The sequence below is a fragment of the Ochotona princeps genome, chromosome 15 (assembly GCF_030435755.1).
Source record: "Ochotona princeps isolate mOchPri1 chromosome 15, mOchPri1.hap1, whole genome shotgun sequence".
In the NCBI taxonomy this organism is placed as follows: Eukaryota; Metazoa; Chordata; class Mammalia; order Lagomorpha; family Ochotonidae; genus Ochotona; species Ochotona princeps.
In genome coordinates this window covers 44,055,529-44,074,059 of record NC_080846.1, presented here as the reverse complement: position 1 = coordinate 44,074,059, position 18,531 = coordinate 44,055,529, and the positions used below count along the sequence as shown (strand labels likewise).

The 18,531-nt window shown below is 40.0% G+C and overlaps 1 protein-coding gene across 3 annotated transcripts in view; it reads left to right on the top strand.

Moving 5' to 3' along the window:
- CEP83 (centrosomal protein 83) overlaps positions 1-18,531 on the top strand; it is a 201,972-nt gene that overhangs the window by 154,428 nt on the left and 29,013 nt on the right. For all 3 annotated transcript variants that reach the window (XM_058673888.1, XM_058673887.1, XM_004583104.3), the window contains exons 6-10: positions 375-626; positions 2,886-3,017; positions 9,216-9,330; positions 10,502-10,646; positions 10,741-10,890. In XM_058673888.1, coding sequence (XP_058529871.1) covers positions 375-626; positions 2,886-3,017; positions 9,216-9,330; positions 10,502-10,646; positions 10,741-10,890 — 794 coding nt within the window. The remainder of the gene's footprint in view (positions 1-374; positions 627-2,885; positions 3,018-9,215; positions 9,331-10,501; positions 10,647-10,740; positions 10,891-18,531) is intronic.

Here is an 18,531-nt window from a genome sequence, read left to right as displayed (position 1 = left end):
AAATGAGTAGCTGAGCAGTAGTCAGTGCATAGGTCTTACCTGAACCCTTATATTGTTCAGATAAACTTTGGGATCCTTTATGTACTTCAGGTAATCATTTTTATAGCATTGTTTGTAATTTTGAATTTTAGTCAGCAGCCGATTAAGCCTTGCACTAGGCTTCATGGAGAGAGGGGACATGTCCTCTTGTATAGCCATGCTGAGTGCAGAATGAAAAATGTGACATTTTAGGGTTTTTCTTTTCACTTCAGTTTGCCACCTGTGATTGCATATTATTCAATTTTTAATTTTAATTTATGGACTTGTTATACATGTTCATGACTAAAAATTCAATGATTTAAGCTTTTATGCTTTTTTTTTCAAATTATTGTTAGATTGCAAGACTGGAGAAAGATAAAGAAGAACTGCACAGCCAGCTACTTAGTGTTGATCCTGCGAAAGATAGCAAACGAGTGGAACAGCTTATTGGAGAAAAAGTTCGCTTGTGTCAGAAATTAAAATGTTTGGAGACTGAAGTAGCAGAATTAAGAGCTGAAAAAGAGAATTCTGGTGCTCAGGCAGAAAATATCCAAAGAATACAGGTGCGGCAGTTGGCTGAGATGCAGGCTACTGTTAGATCCCTGGAGGTAAGATTTTAATTGCTTCCCGGTAGACTATGGCGTACTTTTTTAAAAGTGCAATTGACAAGCCTTTGATTTTTAGAGCATAAATGAATGCTTACCAATATAATGCTGACGCATTTGTGGAATCCCAAGAGTTTGTAAAGAACACAGGTATTGATTGATAAACAATGTCTATGCCACATCTATAGAGGAATATTGTTTGAGAGTCCAATCAGTTATCTGAAATAGCTCCTAAATGCGACAGAACAGAATGTGTAAAGTCCAGAAAACATTTCAATTTCAGAAGACTTGAAGACATCCCAAACTCAAAATAAGCATTTTTTTCCAATGCAGTAATTGCTTGCCCTTAAAAAGCTTAAGTCTTGTTTGTACATAAACGTGTGTGTGTGTGTGAGAGAGAGAGTGTTTGTATATATGGGTGTTTATGCGTGTGTATCATGATGGTTTCCTATCGCAGTAATAAAATCCAACTTGGCTTTGAATGTGTGTAAGTTTTACTGAATTATTTCCTTTAGTTCATTATAAGCAGTAAGTATTGGCAGAGCCAGGCTGGCACGACTTTATGAACAAGTCTTGATTTTATGATTCAGATACTCTTGTTTCTCCTAGTTGTGCTGCCTAATATGCTGTAAATGTACCAGTTTTGATTTATCCCGTACATTTCAAAATGGATTCTCTGTGTCTCCCTTATCTACCACGGAAGGATTGAAATGCTTTGGGTTGGAGAAAAGTTTATTGGCTATCTGGTTTACAGTTAAAACCAAATATCCAAAAATAGTGATTTTTTTTCTAGCCAGCAAATTGGCATACTGATATATTTTGAAGAGTAGAAGTCACTTTTTAATTTTTTGGGTGAAACTTCTGTCAGTTTTTGCTGTTGTCTGTGCTGTCGGACCTTAGACACAAGGCAGCTCAGAGTGAGACTGTGTATGTTGCCATCCTTCCAAATTTACTCACACTATGACAGAAAAAGGGAGATGATTGTAAATGAATATAGCTTATGGTTCCAGTGTGAAACTTCTTATTGAGGTTGTCGAGAGTGGTTTTTTCAGGTCAAATTGAATGACAAAAGATAGATGGTTCAGTTGTGACGTTTCAGAGGAGCCTATATCTGATTTTACTCTGTCAGATAAAATGAAAATAAGCATGTAGCAGCAGCAAGTGCTTCTTCAACTTTCCTATCATTGTGCTCAGTGAATATCATTTTTATATTGGAACTATTCATTCAACACAGTCCTTAAATATACAGAACAAATGAGATATTTATGAAACTGTAACTTATCCTTTAGATGCCAAAACATTGTCACTTTAATTGTTTTGAGTGGAAATATTTAGAAGCTTTTAATGTTTACATCTCTAATTAAAAAGTATTATCTAGCAGAACATTTTTGACAACTCAGACTTTGTTAATATTCTTTTTTTTTTTTAAAGATTTATTCATTTTTAGTTTGAAAAGCAGAGCTACACAGAGAAGGAAACGGGGAGAAAGGAGACAGAGAGGGAGATTTTCATTATCTGGTTCACTCCTTGAATGGCCAAGCAACCAGGTCTTAGCCAGACTGAAGGCAGGAGCTAGGAGCTTCATCTAGGTTTGCCACGGTGGGCCCGTTAATAGGGAGCTCTTTGGGAAGTGCCGCAGTCAGGACCTGACCATGTGCCCGTATGTGATGCAGACTTTGCAGACCATGAGTTAATTTACTGTGTGGCTACCCAGCTTCCTCCTGACACCCCATTGAGATTTTAAATTCTGTGGTGGGGTCAAGAGCTTCTTTGCCCGTATTTCAAAAGGCTCCAGCTAGTTGAGGATTTTTTCAGTCTTGCTCTTTTCCTCTTTAGAAAAAAAAATCTGACTTTAGATTTTTAGTTATCCTTTTTGTAAGTACTACCATCGTTGATCATCTTTTCCGCATTTTGTTTGTCATATCTGCTATAGACCGGAAACCCCCCCAAACTGTTTGAAGTCTATGAACGTGAAAAGTGAATACAAGCAAATCCTATAGTACTTCCTGGCTTGATAAAAGTGTATGAAGTTTCTTTTTTTGATGAGTGTTGGCATGTTATTCGTCCAGATACCTTTGTTGCATGTTTCCTAGAATAAATATCTTCCATTTGGATTCTACTGGTTAGGTTGAGGAAATTCTTGCTACTTTGGTCCATGCTGACATTGTTGAAGTTTTGAGTAAATGTGTATGTATTTAAAGAATGCTTACTTTATTTTATATAATTGTGAAAGATTTTAACAGTATTTTGTTTTAACAAAAGGCTGAAAAGCAGTCAGCTAAACTACAGGCTGAACACTTGGAAAAAGAGCTACAGTCCAACAGTGAACAGAACACTCTTTTAATTGGTCAGTTGCATAAAGCTGAACGAGACATAAATACATTGACGAGTCAAGTAAGTTGTCTTTGCGCTTCTCTTCATTCTCCAGAGTGCTGTATGGCTTCATTCACACTGTAGAATGATAACAAATTTTATTTCTGTGTTTTCTGTGTTAAAATCTTGTTTTACCGTATCATGCTACTTTCCAAAAATAAGTACATTGATCAGTAAAGTAGATCATCTTGTATTTTGTTCTTTAGAATGTTAGCTACAATGACAAATTTTGTGCTTCAATATTTTTATTCTCTATCTTGAAACCTTTTTTATTCTACCTTCCAAATACATGGAGAATCTTACTTCTTACCACCTTCACGGTGACTACTCTAGTTCAAGATCTGATCTCTGCAAGCTCAGTTTTTACTTGTCATTTTTGTTAATTTGATATGTGGGCATGAGCTGGGAGTGTGGACAGATACACTAAGAAAGCTTCTGTCTGCTGATTGACCCAGTACATGGAATGAGGAGAACCGGCACAGCTCAGGGTTGGAGCCACGCCTCCTGCTCGGTCTCTCAAGTTCACGGCAGGGTGCCAACTACTGGAGCTATCACTTGCTGCCCTGAAATTGGGAGCTGGAACCAGGAATCTGATGAAGATCCTCCAACAGGGGATGTGGGTGTCACAACTGACATTTTCATTGCTAAACTGAAGGCTTGCCTTTAGGCTCAGTGTTTTGTTTTGTTTTGTTCTCGTTCTCTCGCGCGCGCGCGCGCTCTCTCTCTCTCTCTCTCTCTCTCTCTCTCTCTCTGTGTGTGTGTGTGTGTGTGTGTGTTTATTTAAAAGCCAGAGTGGCAGAGAGAGGAAAAGAGCCACAGATGTACCAGTATTGGTTCATTACAACGCTAGCAGCTAGGGCAGTCTGAAGCCAGGAGCTATGAGTCTCCATTGTGGGTGCAGAGCTCCATGTACTTGGGCCAGCTTCTGCTGTTTTCCTAGGCCGATTAGAAGAATCTAGATAGCTGAGACTCAGCTGGAATGTTGGAGCTACAGACAGGAACTTTACCTGCTACTCCACAGTGCCAGCCGCAGAGATTTCTGTAATGAATAATATTAGCACATGATGTGAAATTGTGTTATCAATGAAATAATGTAATAACTTGTTCCCCAAATATCTTTTTGAGTACAGAGTTTTTGTAGAAATCTCAAGGTTTTTTCCCACTCAAATTTAGTAGCAATGATACAGTGGTATGAAAACATCATATAGAATATCATTTTTGGAGTCAGGCTGGATTCAGATTGTAATTCTTCACTTTATTAGCTATGTGATCTTTGAAAATTTCTTTTAAACTTTGATGCCTTGCCATAAGATGGAACTAATATTTACCTTACAGAGTGTAGAAAAATTAAAGATGTTATACATAAAATCTATAGACAGTCACTTTAGTATTAACTAGTGGTAGTACTTGTGGCATTTCTAAGAAGTTGAAAATAAGACTGGTTTCTGCAATAGTATCATGTCTTTTCTGTCAGCGTAGTATTGTAAAATGCATTAAAACTAAGGTGGCTCCCAGACCACTAAGCAGTGTAATTACCTAATTTCTTGACTTAGGAATCACTTGAGAGACAGTGTCTTTGACCCAGGGGAAAGTTTTAGTCAGCAAAATTTAAGTGCAGTTGCTAATGATTAAAAATGATAATGGCAGTTATTGGATATTGATGGTATTCTTAAATGAGAACATGATGTAACAGTAGACTTTTGAACCATTGGTTAGTTGTCTTTCTCACTGGATCAGTAAGTATAAATTTAGGCAAATCACTTAAAATCATTGGGAACCAGTTTCCTCCTAAGTGGAAAGAGGCATCGTTCTGATCCTCAAGATTGCCTTCCAGTTTGCTACAGTGTATCTTACTAGAAAATAAATTATTAATTTGGTTCCTGATGAAGTGGGTTACTTATGCATTTAACAGATACATATTGAATGCTTAAAAATATAAAGTTTGCAAAAAGATACACAAAGAATGAAAAACAGTGAATTCACAGTATAGACAGTTCCCTGGTGTTTCTAATTCTGGTATAATTGTTTTCCATTTTGTAATGCATTTGCACCAGATTGTCCTGAACCTAAGTAGTTAGACCATAGCACTGGAACAACCAGAAGCCAGGTGCAGCGGCAGGACACTGGATATGCTGATTTTCTCACTCTCTTGGGTGAGCTTTTCCTATAGTACATTTTACTTGAGCCCCTGGGCTCAGCTGTGTGCTGATTCTTTGTTGTTGTTCATACACCCTTCTCCATTGTGTTGCCTTTTGAAGTTAAAGTGTAGGTGATTTCTTCTGAAGGAAGAGCTGCAGTTCAGTGTTACATTGTTTATTTCTCTCTGCTCCTTTATGAACACATATTGCTAAGAATTACTTGTCTTTTAAAAAGCACAGTTGCATTATTTTGCATATAAATGGAGTATTGGAAACCAAGAATCCATGGGAAAGATAAATTTTAAAATAATATTTCAAACATGACAGTCACAGTTTTCTTTGCAACTTGAAATTTTCATCAATATTTTGCCATTCTAGCAAATGGGTGTTTGCAATGCAAAAGAACACCTGGGGTGTTATTCAAATTTGTAAATGCTTATTGACTTTTATAACAGTTATATCAGCATGGCTGTCTTATATTAAAAGCTATCATTAAAGATGGCCTGAATATGATGACCTCAAAGCTGTGTTACTTTCAAGAAGGCCAGTTCTTCCAGTTACCTCATGGAATATTTGATCTGAAGAACCTAAACAGTTTTGTGGAAGCAATTAGAGAATTGCTTTTATCAGCCAAGTTGCTGAGGCTGTGCCAACATAGAGCTTTGACAAAGAACAATTTTTGAGGAATTTACATACAGTACTTCTTGAGTAGTGTGCTTAAAAACTGTGTTTCCGTTTGTTGCTTATGTATTGTTTGGTCGTATGTCTTATGTGGACATGCATGTTGGTTTTTTTTAATTATTTCCAATTTTTGCTTTAGATGATATCTGCAGAATTGATCAGTGTGTAAGAGTGGGAAGGATTGAGGGTCAGGGAAAAGAGGGTGTAATCATTGTTTCTGAATTTTTCACTTCTTTTTCTTGTTTCTGGGAAGAGGGAGGAGACCAGGGGAGAAGCCATGCCCAGCCTCCCAACCGCCCCAGCACCCGGGGAGGGGGAACAACCAAGGTCCCAATGTGGAGCACGCGCCGAGGGTTCTGCCCAGGTGGCTTCGATAGTTCTGAAATGTTGTCAATCTCGCGATCCAAAGATCAGGAAACTCTTCAAATGTCCGTTGGCTGACATAGTTCTCCGTTTGCCCAGATATTTAAGAGATTCTGTGTCCCTGTAAAATGCCTGCCATTCCTGTTTTGAGATTTATTACAGCTTTCTTCGAAATAATCTCTAAATACTAGGACCTTGAATCTCTTGAAATTTTGTGCAGTATTTTAATAATGTGTGTATTGTTTAGAGAAAGACCCCTAATTTTCTTAGGATTTTCATGACCTTATAGGAGGGAAGATTAAGAATCAGAAATCTAGAGGAAGAAAGAAATCTTACTACGGCTATTTAAAATTTGATTCAGATTACTCATAGAAAAACACTGGTATTTGTCAATATTAGATAGTAAATATGTAATGTTTTATTTTCAACATGTAATTTAGTTCCTTGTATATTTTTTGAAAGCTAGTAATTGTTAGTATAAATGCATTTTTTTTTAAATTATTTATTATTTAACTTCATTAATTACATTGTATTATGTGACACAGTTACATAGATACTTGGGTTCTCCCACTATAAATGCATTATTTTAGGATTATAAAAATGACAATGTTGAAAAACTCAAGATCTGTGATTGAATGTGAGTGTGGAGGAGATGAGTGAGTGCTTACATCCACACAACTGGCTTCATAGCAAGAGTAAATCTGGAAGTCATACTTGTAACATGCTATCCTATGTTCTTTCAGTTTTAATAATTACCTTTTAGTTAAAACTGTTTTCTAATTTCAGCAAATCTCAAGGTGAAATGAGTTGAGAAATGGTCTTTCTCATAGTGAAGTTATCATGAAACACATCAACTTCCTACAAAATAAGATGGCTCTATAATTTTCCTCTACATTGTGATTTGTTAGTGAACTGCTGTGTCATTCTTAACCTTTTCCAGTTAGTTTATAATAGTTTATAATTCTTAACCTTTTCCAGTTAGTTTATGATATAATTCCAGTTAGGTTATAATTACATTTGTCATAGTGATTGGGCTTTCATTGTAGTTGTACTTTTTTAACAACTTTAAAGCATTTATAATTTAAATTCTAAGCTGTCCATGAAATTATAATGTAATAACATTCATTCTACAGGAAGTGTAAGTATTAAAATCATTACAGTTTCTTAGTCACATTCATGTAATTAGATATTTCATGGGGTTTGCTTTTCTGAAAAAAAAAAAAAACTTCAGAAAGATTTAAGAACATGAAACTAATGTCATCAAAATGTAGCCATTTTGTAAAGTGTGATTTTTTTTTTAAAGATTTCTTTATTTTATTATAGTCAGATATACAGAGAGGAGGAGAGACAGAGAGGAAGATCTTCCATCCGATAATTCACTCCCCAAGTGAGCCGCAATGGCCGGTGCGCGCCAGTCCGAAGCCGGGAACCAGGAACCTCTTCGGGGTCTCCCACGCGGGTGCAGGGTCCCAAACCATTGGGCCGTCCTCAACTGCTTTCCCAGGCCACAAGCAGAGAGCTGGATGGGAAGTGGAGCTGCCGGGATTAGAACCGGTGCCCATATGGGATCCCGGGGCTTTCAAGGCGAGGACTTTAGCCGCTAGGCCACGCCGCCGGGCCCGTAAAGTGTGATTTTTAAAAGTTAGCAAGTTAATTTGGAAGGATATCTTTTTAAAGTTTGAAGTGCAGAGGTAGTATAATTTTTGTTGGTTTCCTTAAGTGAAGATTTTGCAAGTCCTATTCCTTTCAACCTTTCTAGGATCTTAGAAGCTGTTCTAGTAGGATGCTTCTGTTTTCATTATTCTTACCCTTCTTGATTGTAGGATACCTGTTTCCATTCTAACTTTCAGCTCTAGTTTTTATGGGACTCTAAATTATCTTACCCTCCGCTTCCTACTATCTCAGAGTATGTACTTGAATTGTGCATTTTTTATGTTTTTCCCCCCTCTGATTCCATAGTTTTATGCATTAATGCATGAGGGAATCTTCATTTATGTAAAATCTATTTTGGTTAAATTCTACTTACAGTATGTCAGATTTTAAAAATACCTTTCCAGAGATAAATGCAAAGAAAAACCTTAGAGAGTAGTTCAGTTGATTGGAAGGGCAAGATTTTCTTCATTGCTGTATGTCCAGCTGCTAAAACATTACCTAGCACAAAATACATGTTCAGTAAATAGTCACTGAATGAATACTGTTTATGAAGTGGAATTACTCAGCTTTCAGAGAGGTGTCTCAGGAAAGATTGTAAAATGATTTGTGGTGGCTTAAGTGTTTGGAAAGAATTGTCAGTTATTCACTTGAGGCTTTAAAAGAATCAGATTTTGGTGATAGAAGATTAAATTAAGTTTACACAGTTTATGCTAGCTCTGCCCTGCTCCCTGACTTATGCAGGAATATTCACAGACACACAGAAATTATTTAGTCACCACATCCAACTGATTCTTTCATTGTGCCCTGTTTATTCCTTGCCTGTTGATTGATTTACTTGCTTTCAATTCTTAATCAGACACATTTACATTTAACTTTATGAAAGAAAGTTAATTGTATCATCGTCAGTAGCTAACAGGATAAACAGCCTTTTGTATGACTCACTGAATTTATTTCTGCCGTTCCTCTGTAGAGTTCCTGTCTCTACTCTGTCTGTAACACATTCCTGGTTGTTTGCAGACCAGATCATGTGGTGCTATTGATCAGTGACAATTTATATGTTGTTCTTTCTACCTAGCATGGCCTTTTTTTTTGTCCCTGATACTTTATTAAAAGGAAAGTTTTAATTTTTTTACTCTGAAGATATTAAGTCTTTTAAGGTAAGATGAAGCTAGTTGGACTAGTATTTGTAAAGAAATGTCTCATTTGTATTAAAAATTATTTTCTTGATGTCTCCTCAATCCAAGGACTATGCACAGTTACACCTTCCCTTCTTAAATTCCATACTGCACTACCCAAGTGTCTTCTCCTTTGCACTTAGGTTTTTGGATAAATACTGAATGTAGAGAAAATGACGTAGTAATTTCAATCTCTCAATTATCAACAGGTAAAAGAACTTAAACATTCAAACAAACTAGAAGTAACAGACATCAAACTGGAGGCAGCACGGGCTAAGAGTGAGCTAGAAAGAGAAAGGAATAAGATTCAAAGTGAAATGAATGGTAATATATGATTTCTATGTTTTGCATGATTATTTCTAGGTGTAGACTCAAGTTATTAAAAATATCAGCCAGATTTTGTATCTCCAGATCCTCACCTCAGTTGAATTCTGTTTTAAAATGTATGTTTTCTTTAAAAACTTTTAATTTATTTGAAAGGAAGAGTTACAGCTGGAGAGAGAAAGAGATAGATACTCCATCTACTAGTGAGAGAGCTAGTCCATCCACTAGAGAGACAGAGATCCTGCGTGCACTGGCTGGTATACCCCCACACAGCCACCACAATGGCCAGGACTAGGCCAGCCTGAAGGCAGGAGCCCAGAGCTCCGTCCAGGTCTCCCACATGGGTGACAGAAGCACATGAGCCATCTTCAGCTGCCTTTCCAGGCACATTAGCATAGAGCTGGTTCAGAACTAGAGCACCTGGGACTTGAACCTTTGTTCATAAAGAATTGCCAGTGTTGTAGACGACAACTTCAACTGCTGTGCCACCATGCCAGTACCCAAATCTTAATTTTGAAGTACAAATAGAATGCTTTACATGTTGAGATTTTACTCATTCTGTCATGTCAGTTTTTTTTCCCCAGTGGGTCTTACATTTTTTGTCAATGTTACTTGATTAATAAATTAATTGAAAATTGAAAATGGGATTCCATCTTTCTTGGATTAGCAACTTTGTCTATTTAGATCCTTTCTCTTTTTTAAAGATTTATTTATTTTTTTTTGAAAAGCAGATTTTACAGAGAGAAGGAAAGACAAAGTTTCCATCGACTAATTCACTCCCCATATGGCAGCAGTAACCATAGCTGAGCTCATCTGAAAGTGGGAGTCAGGAGCTTGTTCTGGGCGCTCACATGGGTGTGCAGGGTCCAAGGACGTGGGCCATCCTCTGCTGCCTTCCCAGGCCATAAACAGAGAGCTAGATTGGAAGTGGACCAGATGGGATTAGAACTGGCATCCATGTGGAATGTTGGCACCTCAGAATGTAGAATTAACATGCTACTACACCACACAGCCTGTAGTTTAGTTTAATCGGTGATGTAAGGACTTTTGGAAACTTATATCCAGAATAATTTTCTGCGGTGTTTTAATTTTCTTAACAGCCTATGAATGCTATTAATGATTTTTCACCATAACATTGACCATAGTACCTTTGTCTCCTAAAAAATACTAGGATTACAGTCAGACAATGAAATTCTCACATCAGCTGTTGAACATCACAAAATGCTCTTAGTAGAAAAGGATCGTGAATTAATACGTAAAGTACAAGCTGCCAAGGACGAAGGTTATCAGAAACTTGCGGTGTTACAGAACGAAAAGTAAGTACTTAATTCCTTTCTTTGTACTAAATCTGTAAATGGACACATTCTGCTGCGATACAGTCAGTACTTTTATAAATGATTATTGTTTCAGACTAGAACTGGAGAACAGATTAGCAGATCTAGAGAAGATGAAAGAGGAACGTGACGTCTGGAGGCAAGCAGAGAAGGATCAGTGTGAAGAGAAACTGCGGGCGTCCCAGGCGGCCGAAGAGGCAGCCAGAAGGGAGCTGCAGAGCGTTAGGTAATACATTTACAAATCTTTTATATAGTTTTAGTTAATAAAGGGATATGAAGGTAGTGCAAAGAATTCCTGCTTATGCTCTGCCCACCATAATACCTTACAGAGTCATATTGGTACTAGTCAAGACTGATTATCAGTGGTAATGTCACTAGCAGTTCAGACAAGCATCACTGTTACCAAACCGATTTACTTGTTTGAAGTTTTAGCAATTGTCCCAGAGATAACCTCTTTCTGGTCCAAAATTGGGTTCACATATTGCCTTTATTTAGCATTTTTTAGTCTTAATTAATTCTAGAGTGTTCTTTTGCGGAATATCTCTCAGTTTTGGGTTTGTATTACATTGTATTACAGATTTTGGGGTTTTTTTTTGGTTGTTGTTGTTTTTAAGCAAAGGTGACACTTACGTCATATGTCCTTAGAGGATTGTTTCAGAAATTCATGATTTGTCCCTTTTAACTGATGACGTAAACTTTGACTACTGGATATAGGTATTGTCTGCCATATTGTCCGCTCTGAGCTTGATCTATAATTATCTTATAGATGTCCATGTGATACTTTGTCCTTATGTGAATATGTTCATCATACATTTTCTCTCACCAGTTCTAGCATTCATTGATAATTCTTGACTGAAACAGTGATTATGGTGTTTGCCAAATAGTAATTTTTTCACATTCTCATTATTCCTTCTACATTTATAATTAAACATCTCCTGTGTGAGCATTTTCTTTCCCTCTAAATATTCGTACAGTTATGTGGGGCTTAGAAATATGTGGTCAGGGGTCCTGCATGATGGCCTAGTGGCTAAATCCTGATCTTGCATATGGGTGCAGGTTTGTGTCCCAGCTACTCCACTTCCCATCCACCTCCCTGCCTGTGGCCTGGGAAAGCAGTTGAGGACGGCCCAAAGCCTTGGGACCCTGCACCCGTGTGGGAGACCTGGAAGAGGCTTCTGGCTTTGTATTAACCCAGCTCTGACAATTGTAGCTACTTGGGGAGTGAATGAGCAGATGAAAGATCTTTCTCTGTGTATCTCCTTCTCTCTGTAAATCTGCCTTTCCAATTAGAAAAATAAAATCTTTTAAAAAAATACGTGGTTGCTAATTCTTTCACTGTGCATATGTCACTGTGAAAATATCTAGATGTTGCAGATCAGCCATTCAAACTGTTTAATGTGAGGCCCAGTGAGCACGAGATGTAAGGCTGCTGCCAGTGTAACACACCACACAATTTAGTAATAAAGTTTTTTTTAACAAACACGAATATACTCTGGAAAATTATTAAAATTATATAGTATATATGTAACCAGTAATATATATGTAAAGTAGTAACATTACCATTTTTATACAGTATTATGGACTGTCTCATATGTTCCATACTTTTGTACAACTGATGGTATAATGGGTGTGTTAATGCAAGCATCATTACAAACCAGGAATACTGCACAGATTTGTCACTTAATAATGATTGCTGGATCGCTAGATTGTAAAAAGTTTTCAGCTTCGTTGTAGCCTCAGAGACTACTGTCCATTGTTGATTGGAATGTAATCTAATTTTACTGCCTAAAATTTCTGATCTTTGGCATTTGGAACTCCTTTAAGTGAGATCTTAATATTCTTTTGGTGCCATCCCACTGATGTGAAGCCAGGAGCCAAGAGCTGCTTCCCAGTCTCCCATATGTGTGCTGGGGCCCAAGGCTTTGGTTCATAGTCAGCTGCTTTCCTAGGGCATTACCAGAGAGTTGGATCAGATGTTGAGCAGCCAGGACATGAACTGCCACCCAGGTGAAGTGCTAGTGCCACAGATGGAGTGTTAGCTTGCTATGCCACTGCACTGGATCCCTGTCCTCTACTTTGATTAAAAATCTATCCCTCAGTGATTTGTTCTGATACTTTTATTGTAATTTTTCCATGTATCCCGGGGGGTACTTTCTGGACTTTCTGTTTCTCTAAACTGGTGACTGGTTCATATTCTGCTACTATACAATTCAATTATAAAGATTTCATGTTATGTTTTAATGTCTGGTTAGGTTATTTTCCCCTTCCAGTTTTCTAACATTTCCCTAGTTATTTTTGCGTGTTTAGTTTTCCATCTAAACTGTATGTCAGTGTCTAGCTTCATTAAAAAAAAATACATTGGTACTAGCACTAGGGGCCTGACAAGTAGGGCGAGATCACAGTACTCACCAATGTGAGTCAGAACAGGGGACGAGTAATGTTAGGCTGGGCCATGACACTAATCAGCACACAAGAGTACCAGGTCTTGGGGCAGATTCTGTGGGGGGTTATGTGGGTTCTCTCCTGTGGAATTGCAATGTCCACTGGTTTGCTCAGATGCTGCGGATAGTGACAGGCTAAGGTAGGCAGGACCATGGAATCTCAAGATGCTCATGGGTCCTGAGGCTGGGAACAGATCAGGCTGGTTCAGGCTGCAGCACCCACAGGCACACCCAAGAATAGGGTCGGGGGCAGGCCAGGCCACAACATCCATCAGCTCCCACAAAGGCTTAGACAGAGTGGGCAGACTATGGTGGGTGAGAGCCCAAAACCCACTGGCACATGTGAGATCTGGGTCTGGGAGTGAGTCTGGTGGAAGATCTTGGTGAACTCCCCTGGTGGGACGTAGCTTCTGCTGGTGAGCATGTGATTCAGACCTGGGTGTTGGTCAGACGAGACAAGATAGCTCCACCTATTGGCAAATGTATGGGTTGGTTCTGGAGGGTGGTGGACTGGGTAGGGCCAGGCCAAACTTAGCCCCCTGGCATGTGCAGGAGCTAGACTGTAGTACAGGTAATGCTGCACTAAGCTGTTATACCTACAAGTTTGCATGAAAGCCAGGAATGAGAGTAGAGTGGAAAGAGCTAGGTTTCAGCACCCACCAATGAGATTTGGGATTGGGGGCAAGCCGAGCCAGACCAGGCTGCAGCATCTGATGGCAAAGGCCAAGACAAGAAGGGATGAACTATGCTGAACTGGGTCAGAGCAAATACTGATGGCGCAGAAGATCTGTGGCTGATAACTGGCCTGGTTGGGGAACTAAGGGGGCACCCCTGCTGTGTTGTGGCTCCCACTGGTGAGCATGAGAGCCAGAATTGGGGAAGCAGTCTAGGCTGAACATGGCTGCAGTGTCCCTCGACATGGGTGTGGGTTGGGTCTGGGGTGTGCCAGACCAGTCTAGACTCCAGTACCCACTGGTGTTTGTGAGAGCCAGGGTAGGTGTAGGATGGGCTGGGCTAGTCTCTTCCCTGTTGAACCATGTGAGAGGTGTGTCTGGGTGTGGACCAGGAGTGGCTGGGCTGTAGCACCCAACTGTAAGAACCAGAATGGGTATAGGCCAGTTGGGCAAGGCCAAGTCAGGCTGGGCTAAGGACCTGCCAGTGTGTGTATGAAATCTGCCACTGGGAGGAGACCTGATGGAACAGCTTGAGGAACTCCTCTGTCAGGAGTCAGTCCCTGCAGGTGAACTTAAGTATCAAAGCTGGGAACAGTCCAGACCCTGGCAGGTTATAGTACCCGCCAGCATACACGTAAAACTCAGGCTGGGCTTGGGCAGTTCATATCACCCACTGGCGATCCACGAACCAGAATGGGCACAAGACATGTAGGGTCAGTCTGCAATACCAACCCTCTCACATTAGGGCAGGGACTAGGGGTTGGCTGGCCTGGGCTAGGCTGCAGCACCCACTAGCATGAGCTGGAACTAGGTGTAGGTTGTTCTAGGCCAGGCTGCAGCAACCGTCAGCAAATGCTAAGGTGAGGTAGGCCATGCCAGACTGGGCCACAATACCCATCAGCACACTTGAGACCCAATGGCAAGGGGCTATGTGCCCAGGTGGGAGTCTGCGGGTGACTCTCTTGCTGGGCATTACTCCCACTAGTAAGCATGTGAACTGGGCATTACTCCCACTGGTAAGCATGTGAACTGGGGTTGGGGATAGACTAGACCAGTTGGGGCTACAACACCTGTTTGCCTGCATGTAAACTGAATTGGGGGAGAGCCAGACTGGGCTAACTGACTGTATCCACCAGTGAATGCATAAGCCAGAGTATATGCAGGCAGGTTAGGCTTTGCTGCAGCATCACCTGGCAAGTGCTGGGACTGTGGGCAAATCCTGTCAAGCTAGATTGCAGAACCACCTGGAGAGTGCAAGATCAGGACTGGGAATGGGCCCAATGTGGAAATGTTTGGCACCTCTCTAATGGGTTGCAGCTACCACTAGTGAACATGAGAACCATTGCTGGGGGCGGTCCTGGCTAGAAAGGTGTTGGCACCCACTGGCATGAGTGTGGACTGGATAGTAGGTTTGGTTGGGTTGAGTTGGATGTCAGTACCCATTGATGTGTACTAGAACTAAATGCGATGTGGAACAGACTGGAGCAATCGGCCACACATAGTGGTAAGCCCAGGACAGGGTTGGTAGTGGGCCTAGTAGGGGTTCTCAGGGGTCATTCTGACTCGGCTGCAGCTCTGGCTGGTATACATGAGGGCTAAATATGTAGTGGGCAGGATTGGGCTGGGCCGCATAATTCAATGGTTTATGTAAAACAGGGCTAAGAGACAGAACTGATCCAGCAATTACAATTGCTAGTGTATGTGTAGGTTGATGTGGGTGACAGAGCTGGACCCTATATTGCCAAGCACACACAAGAGTCAAGTCTAGGATCACTTCAGACGAGGTTTCTTTGAGGATCCACTCAACTGAACTGCTGGACTCAGAAGTGCAACTACAGGGAGAATCACACGATCTGTGGTCTGACCATAGAGTGCATGTGTTAGAACTGGGCCTCCTCAGTGGCTTAGATGGAGTAGTGGAAGGATACCCAGACACACATAGAGGATATGGCAGCTCACTGGCACCTTCAGAGGGCATCTGCTACCAAAATAGAGGAGGGAGAGCAGAACAAATAGATAAACTAACCCAGCCAAGTGTTGGCAGCCAATTTCTGGGTGAATGGAGACTCTAAAGCCAATGGATTTCCTCATCATTGGGTTGGCAAGATCGACAGCATTTCAGAAGTATCAAACTATTGAAACCACTTGAGCGGAACCCTCAGAGCATGCTCTGCACCAGGGACCCTGGAGTGGCACTGGGTGGCTGTTCCCCATCCCTGGGTACTGAGGTGGTTGGGAGACTTGGTGAGACTTCTCTCCTTATTTCCCTCTTTCCCTCAAATTTAGGAAGAAAGAAGAAAATATGGAAACAAGGTCTCTTCCACTTTCCCCTAACCCTCGATCCTCCGCCCCATCAAATATGTAAAAATCAGCAAAAATAAAAAATTTTAAAAAGAATTGATAATTTTGTTGGGACTGCATTAACTTTTTTAAGCTTTCTTTTTTTAAAAATATGTATAAAATTTACTTGAAAGTCTATTGAATTCATTGGTATTGAATGCATTCATGCTGTAAAACTGAAACTATACAGTAATAATTCTTTCTCTGATATTCCCAGCCTGTGGCAGCCACACCAGGATTTTTGATGACTGTGAATACCTGCCTATAAAAGTGGAGTCATGTAGTTTTCTGTCTTCTTTGATTGACTTATTTTGCTTACATCTTTTCCTTAAAGTTTTAGCATATGTCAGAATGTTGTCCTTGTTAGGGATAAATATTCCAGTTTGTGTATGTGTGGACTTGAAAAAATTCATTGGAAATATGTGTGATGAAAAATGATGAGGATTTTGGCTTTTTAAATTGTTGTTCTAAAAAAAAGATGTATTTATTTGAAAAGCACACTGACTGAGGTCACGTCCCAAATGGCCACAGCAGGTGAGGCTCTGTAATTGCTGTCATGTGTGTAGTTACCTTGTCAGGAGCTAAATGCCTGTAATTCTAACACATTGTGGGTGAAGATCCCACAGTGTTCACGCTGAGATTTTCGGTGTTGGGAGGAGATACCACAATGCCGGGCTCTTTCCAGATCCAAACTTCTCTTACTGAGAGAAACCAAAGAAGAAATGAGTTGAAGAACCTGTGACTGCAGGCAGGAAAGCCCTGTTGTGTTTGTTACAGACGTTAAGCTAGAAGCGTCATGCTCTGATGTACAGTCTCACTCATCTCCAATCATAAGCAGCAGCTTACCCCTCTTTAAGTGAACCAGTCTGAACTCCAACTCTGAGCTCGAACTCACCAGCTTAAATCCCCACAGCCCGCACCCCCGGAGCCCACAGATTTGGGCATTTTTTGTACCTAATTTTAGATTTTATTTTTGCATGAACTTCTGGCATTACTCTTATTTGTACCATTTATAGTATATTATTTGTTTATCCATGAACACTTGAATTTTTTAGATATTTTAGCTTTTCTGACTAATGCTGCTACGAGCTTATGTGTACAAATATATTTTTGAGAACTTGTTTCAGTTATTTTTGGCATATACCTAGATCTGGAATTGCTGGATTATGTGAGAATCCTGTTTTTAAAGTTTTGCAGAATAGCCATATTAATTTTTGCCGTGGCTACATCCTGTTCCGTTGCTGTTGGTAGCACACAGGTGTTCCCGTATCTCTGCACCCTTACCAGTACTTGCCTTCTATTTTGTTTGGATAGTAGACAGTCTGATAGGAATGCAGTACTACATTGTAATTTCCATCTGTAGAATAACCATAATTCATGTGCTTATTGGCAATTTGCGTATCTTTGGAGAAAAGATTAACAGAATTCCTTCAAATCAGATTAGTTTCCTTGTGGAGTTTTAGAAGTTTATTTAAATGATATTTAGATCTTGACTTCTTGATTTGCCAATATTATGTCTCAGTTGTGCACTGCCTTTTTACTTTGCTGATAATACCCTTTTTTGCTGTTTTTTCAAACTTTATTTCAGAGAAGTTTTAAATTTACAAAGCAAAAATTATGTAGTGTGTAATTCCACACACTCGGCTTCATGTGAACTGTTCATTTCTTGTGCTTTTGATGAACAAAGCTTTAATTTTCAAGAAATCCAATTTGTGTTTTCGCTATCAGTGATGTTTGTGTCGTGTCTTAGAAATCATCCTCACAAATCCAGGTGGGAGACTAGGATGTAATTCCTGGCTCCTCACTTTGACACAGCCCAGACCTGACTGTTTTGGCCACTGGGAGTGGACCAACAGTGGAAGATCTTGATCTCTCTTTCCCATCTTCCCTCTGCCTTTCAAACAAGTCAAGATTTCAAAAACTATGTAAATAACAGGAAGCCAAGCAATAAATAATTAAGTTATCAGGATATAAAATTGGCCATGAAGTAGGCTTTGTAGCATAGTCAGTTAAACTACTACTTGAGACACCCACACCCCATATCACAGTGCCTTGGATCAAGTCCCACCTCGGGCTTCACTCGAGTTCCTGGAAAGCAGAAGATGTTGGGCCAAGCCCTGGGGTCCTTGTCCCCCATGTGGGAGGTCCAGAGGGAGTCTTGCCTCTTGGTTTTGGCCTGGCCCAGCCTTGGCTGCCTTGTCGAACACGTAATCAGAAAACTAGATCGGAAGCAGTACCCCAAGGTGAGGGGTGCTGGTGTCGCACGCGGTGGCTTGCTACATCACTGTGGCAATCAGTTTATTTTCTCGGGTGGTAAGGGATGATGAGCTTCTCTCCTTGCACTGAAGTATTTGTTCAAGTATTTTGCGTGTGAAAAATCATCTTACTATGTTGTAACAACTGCTTATGGGT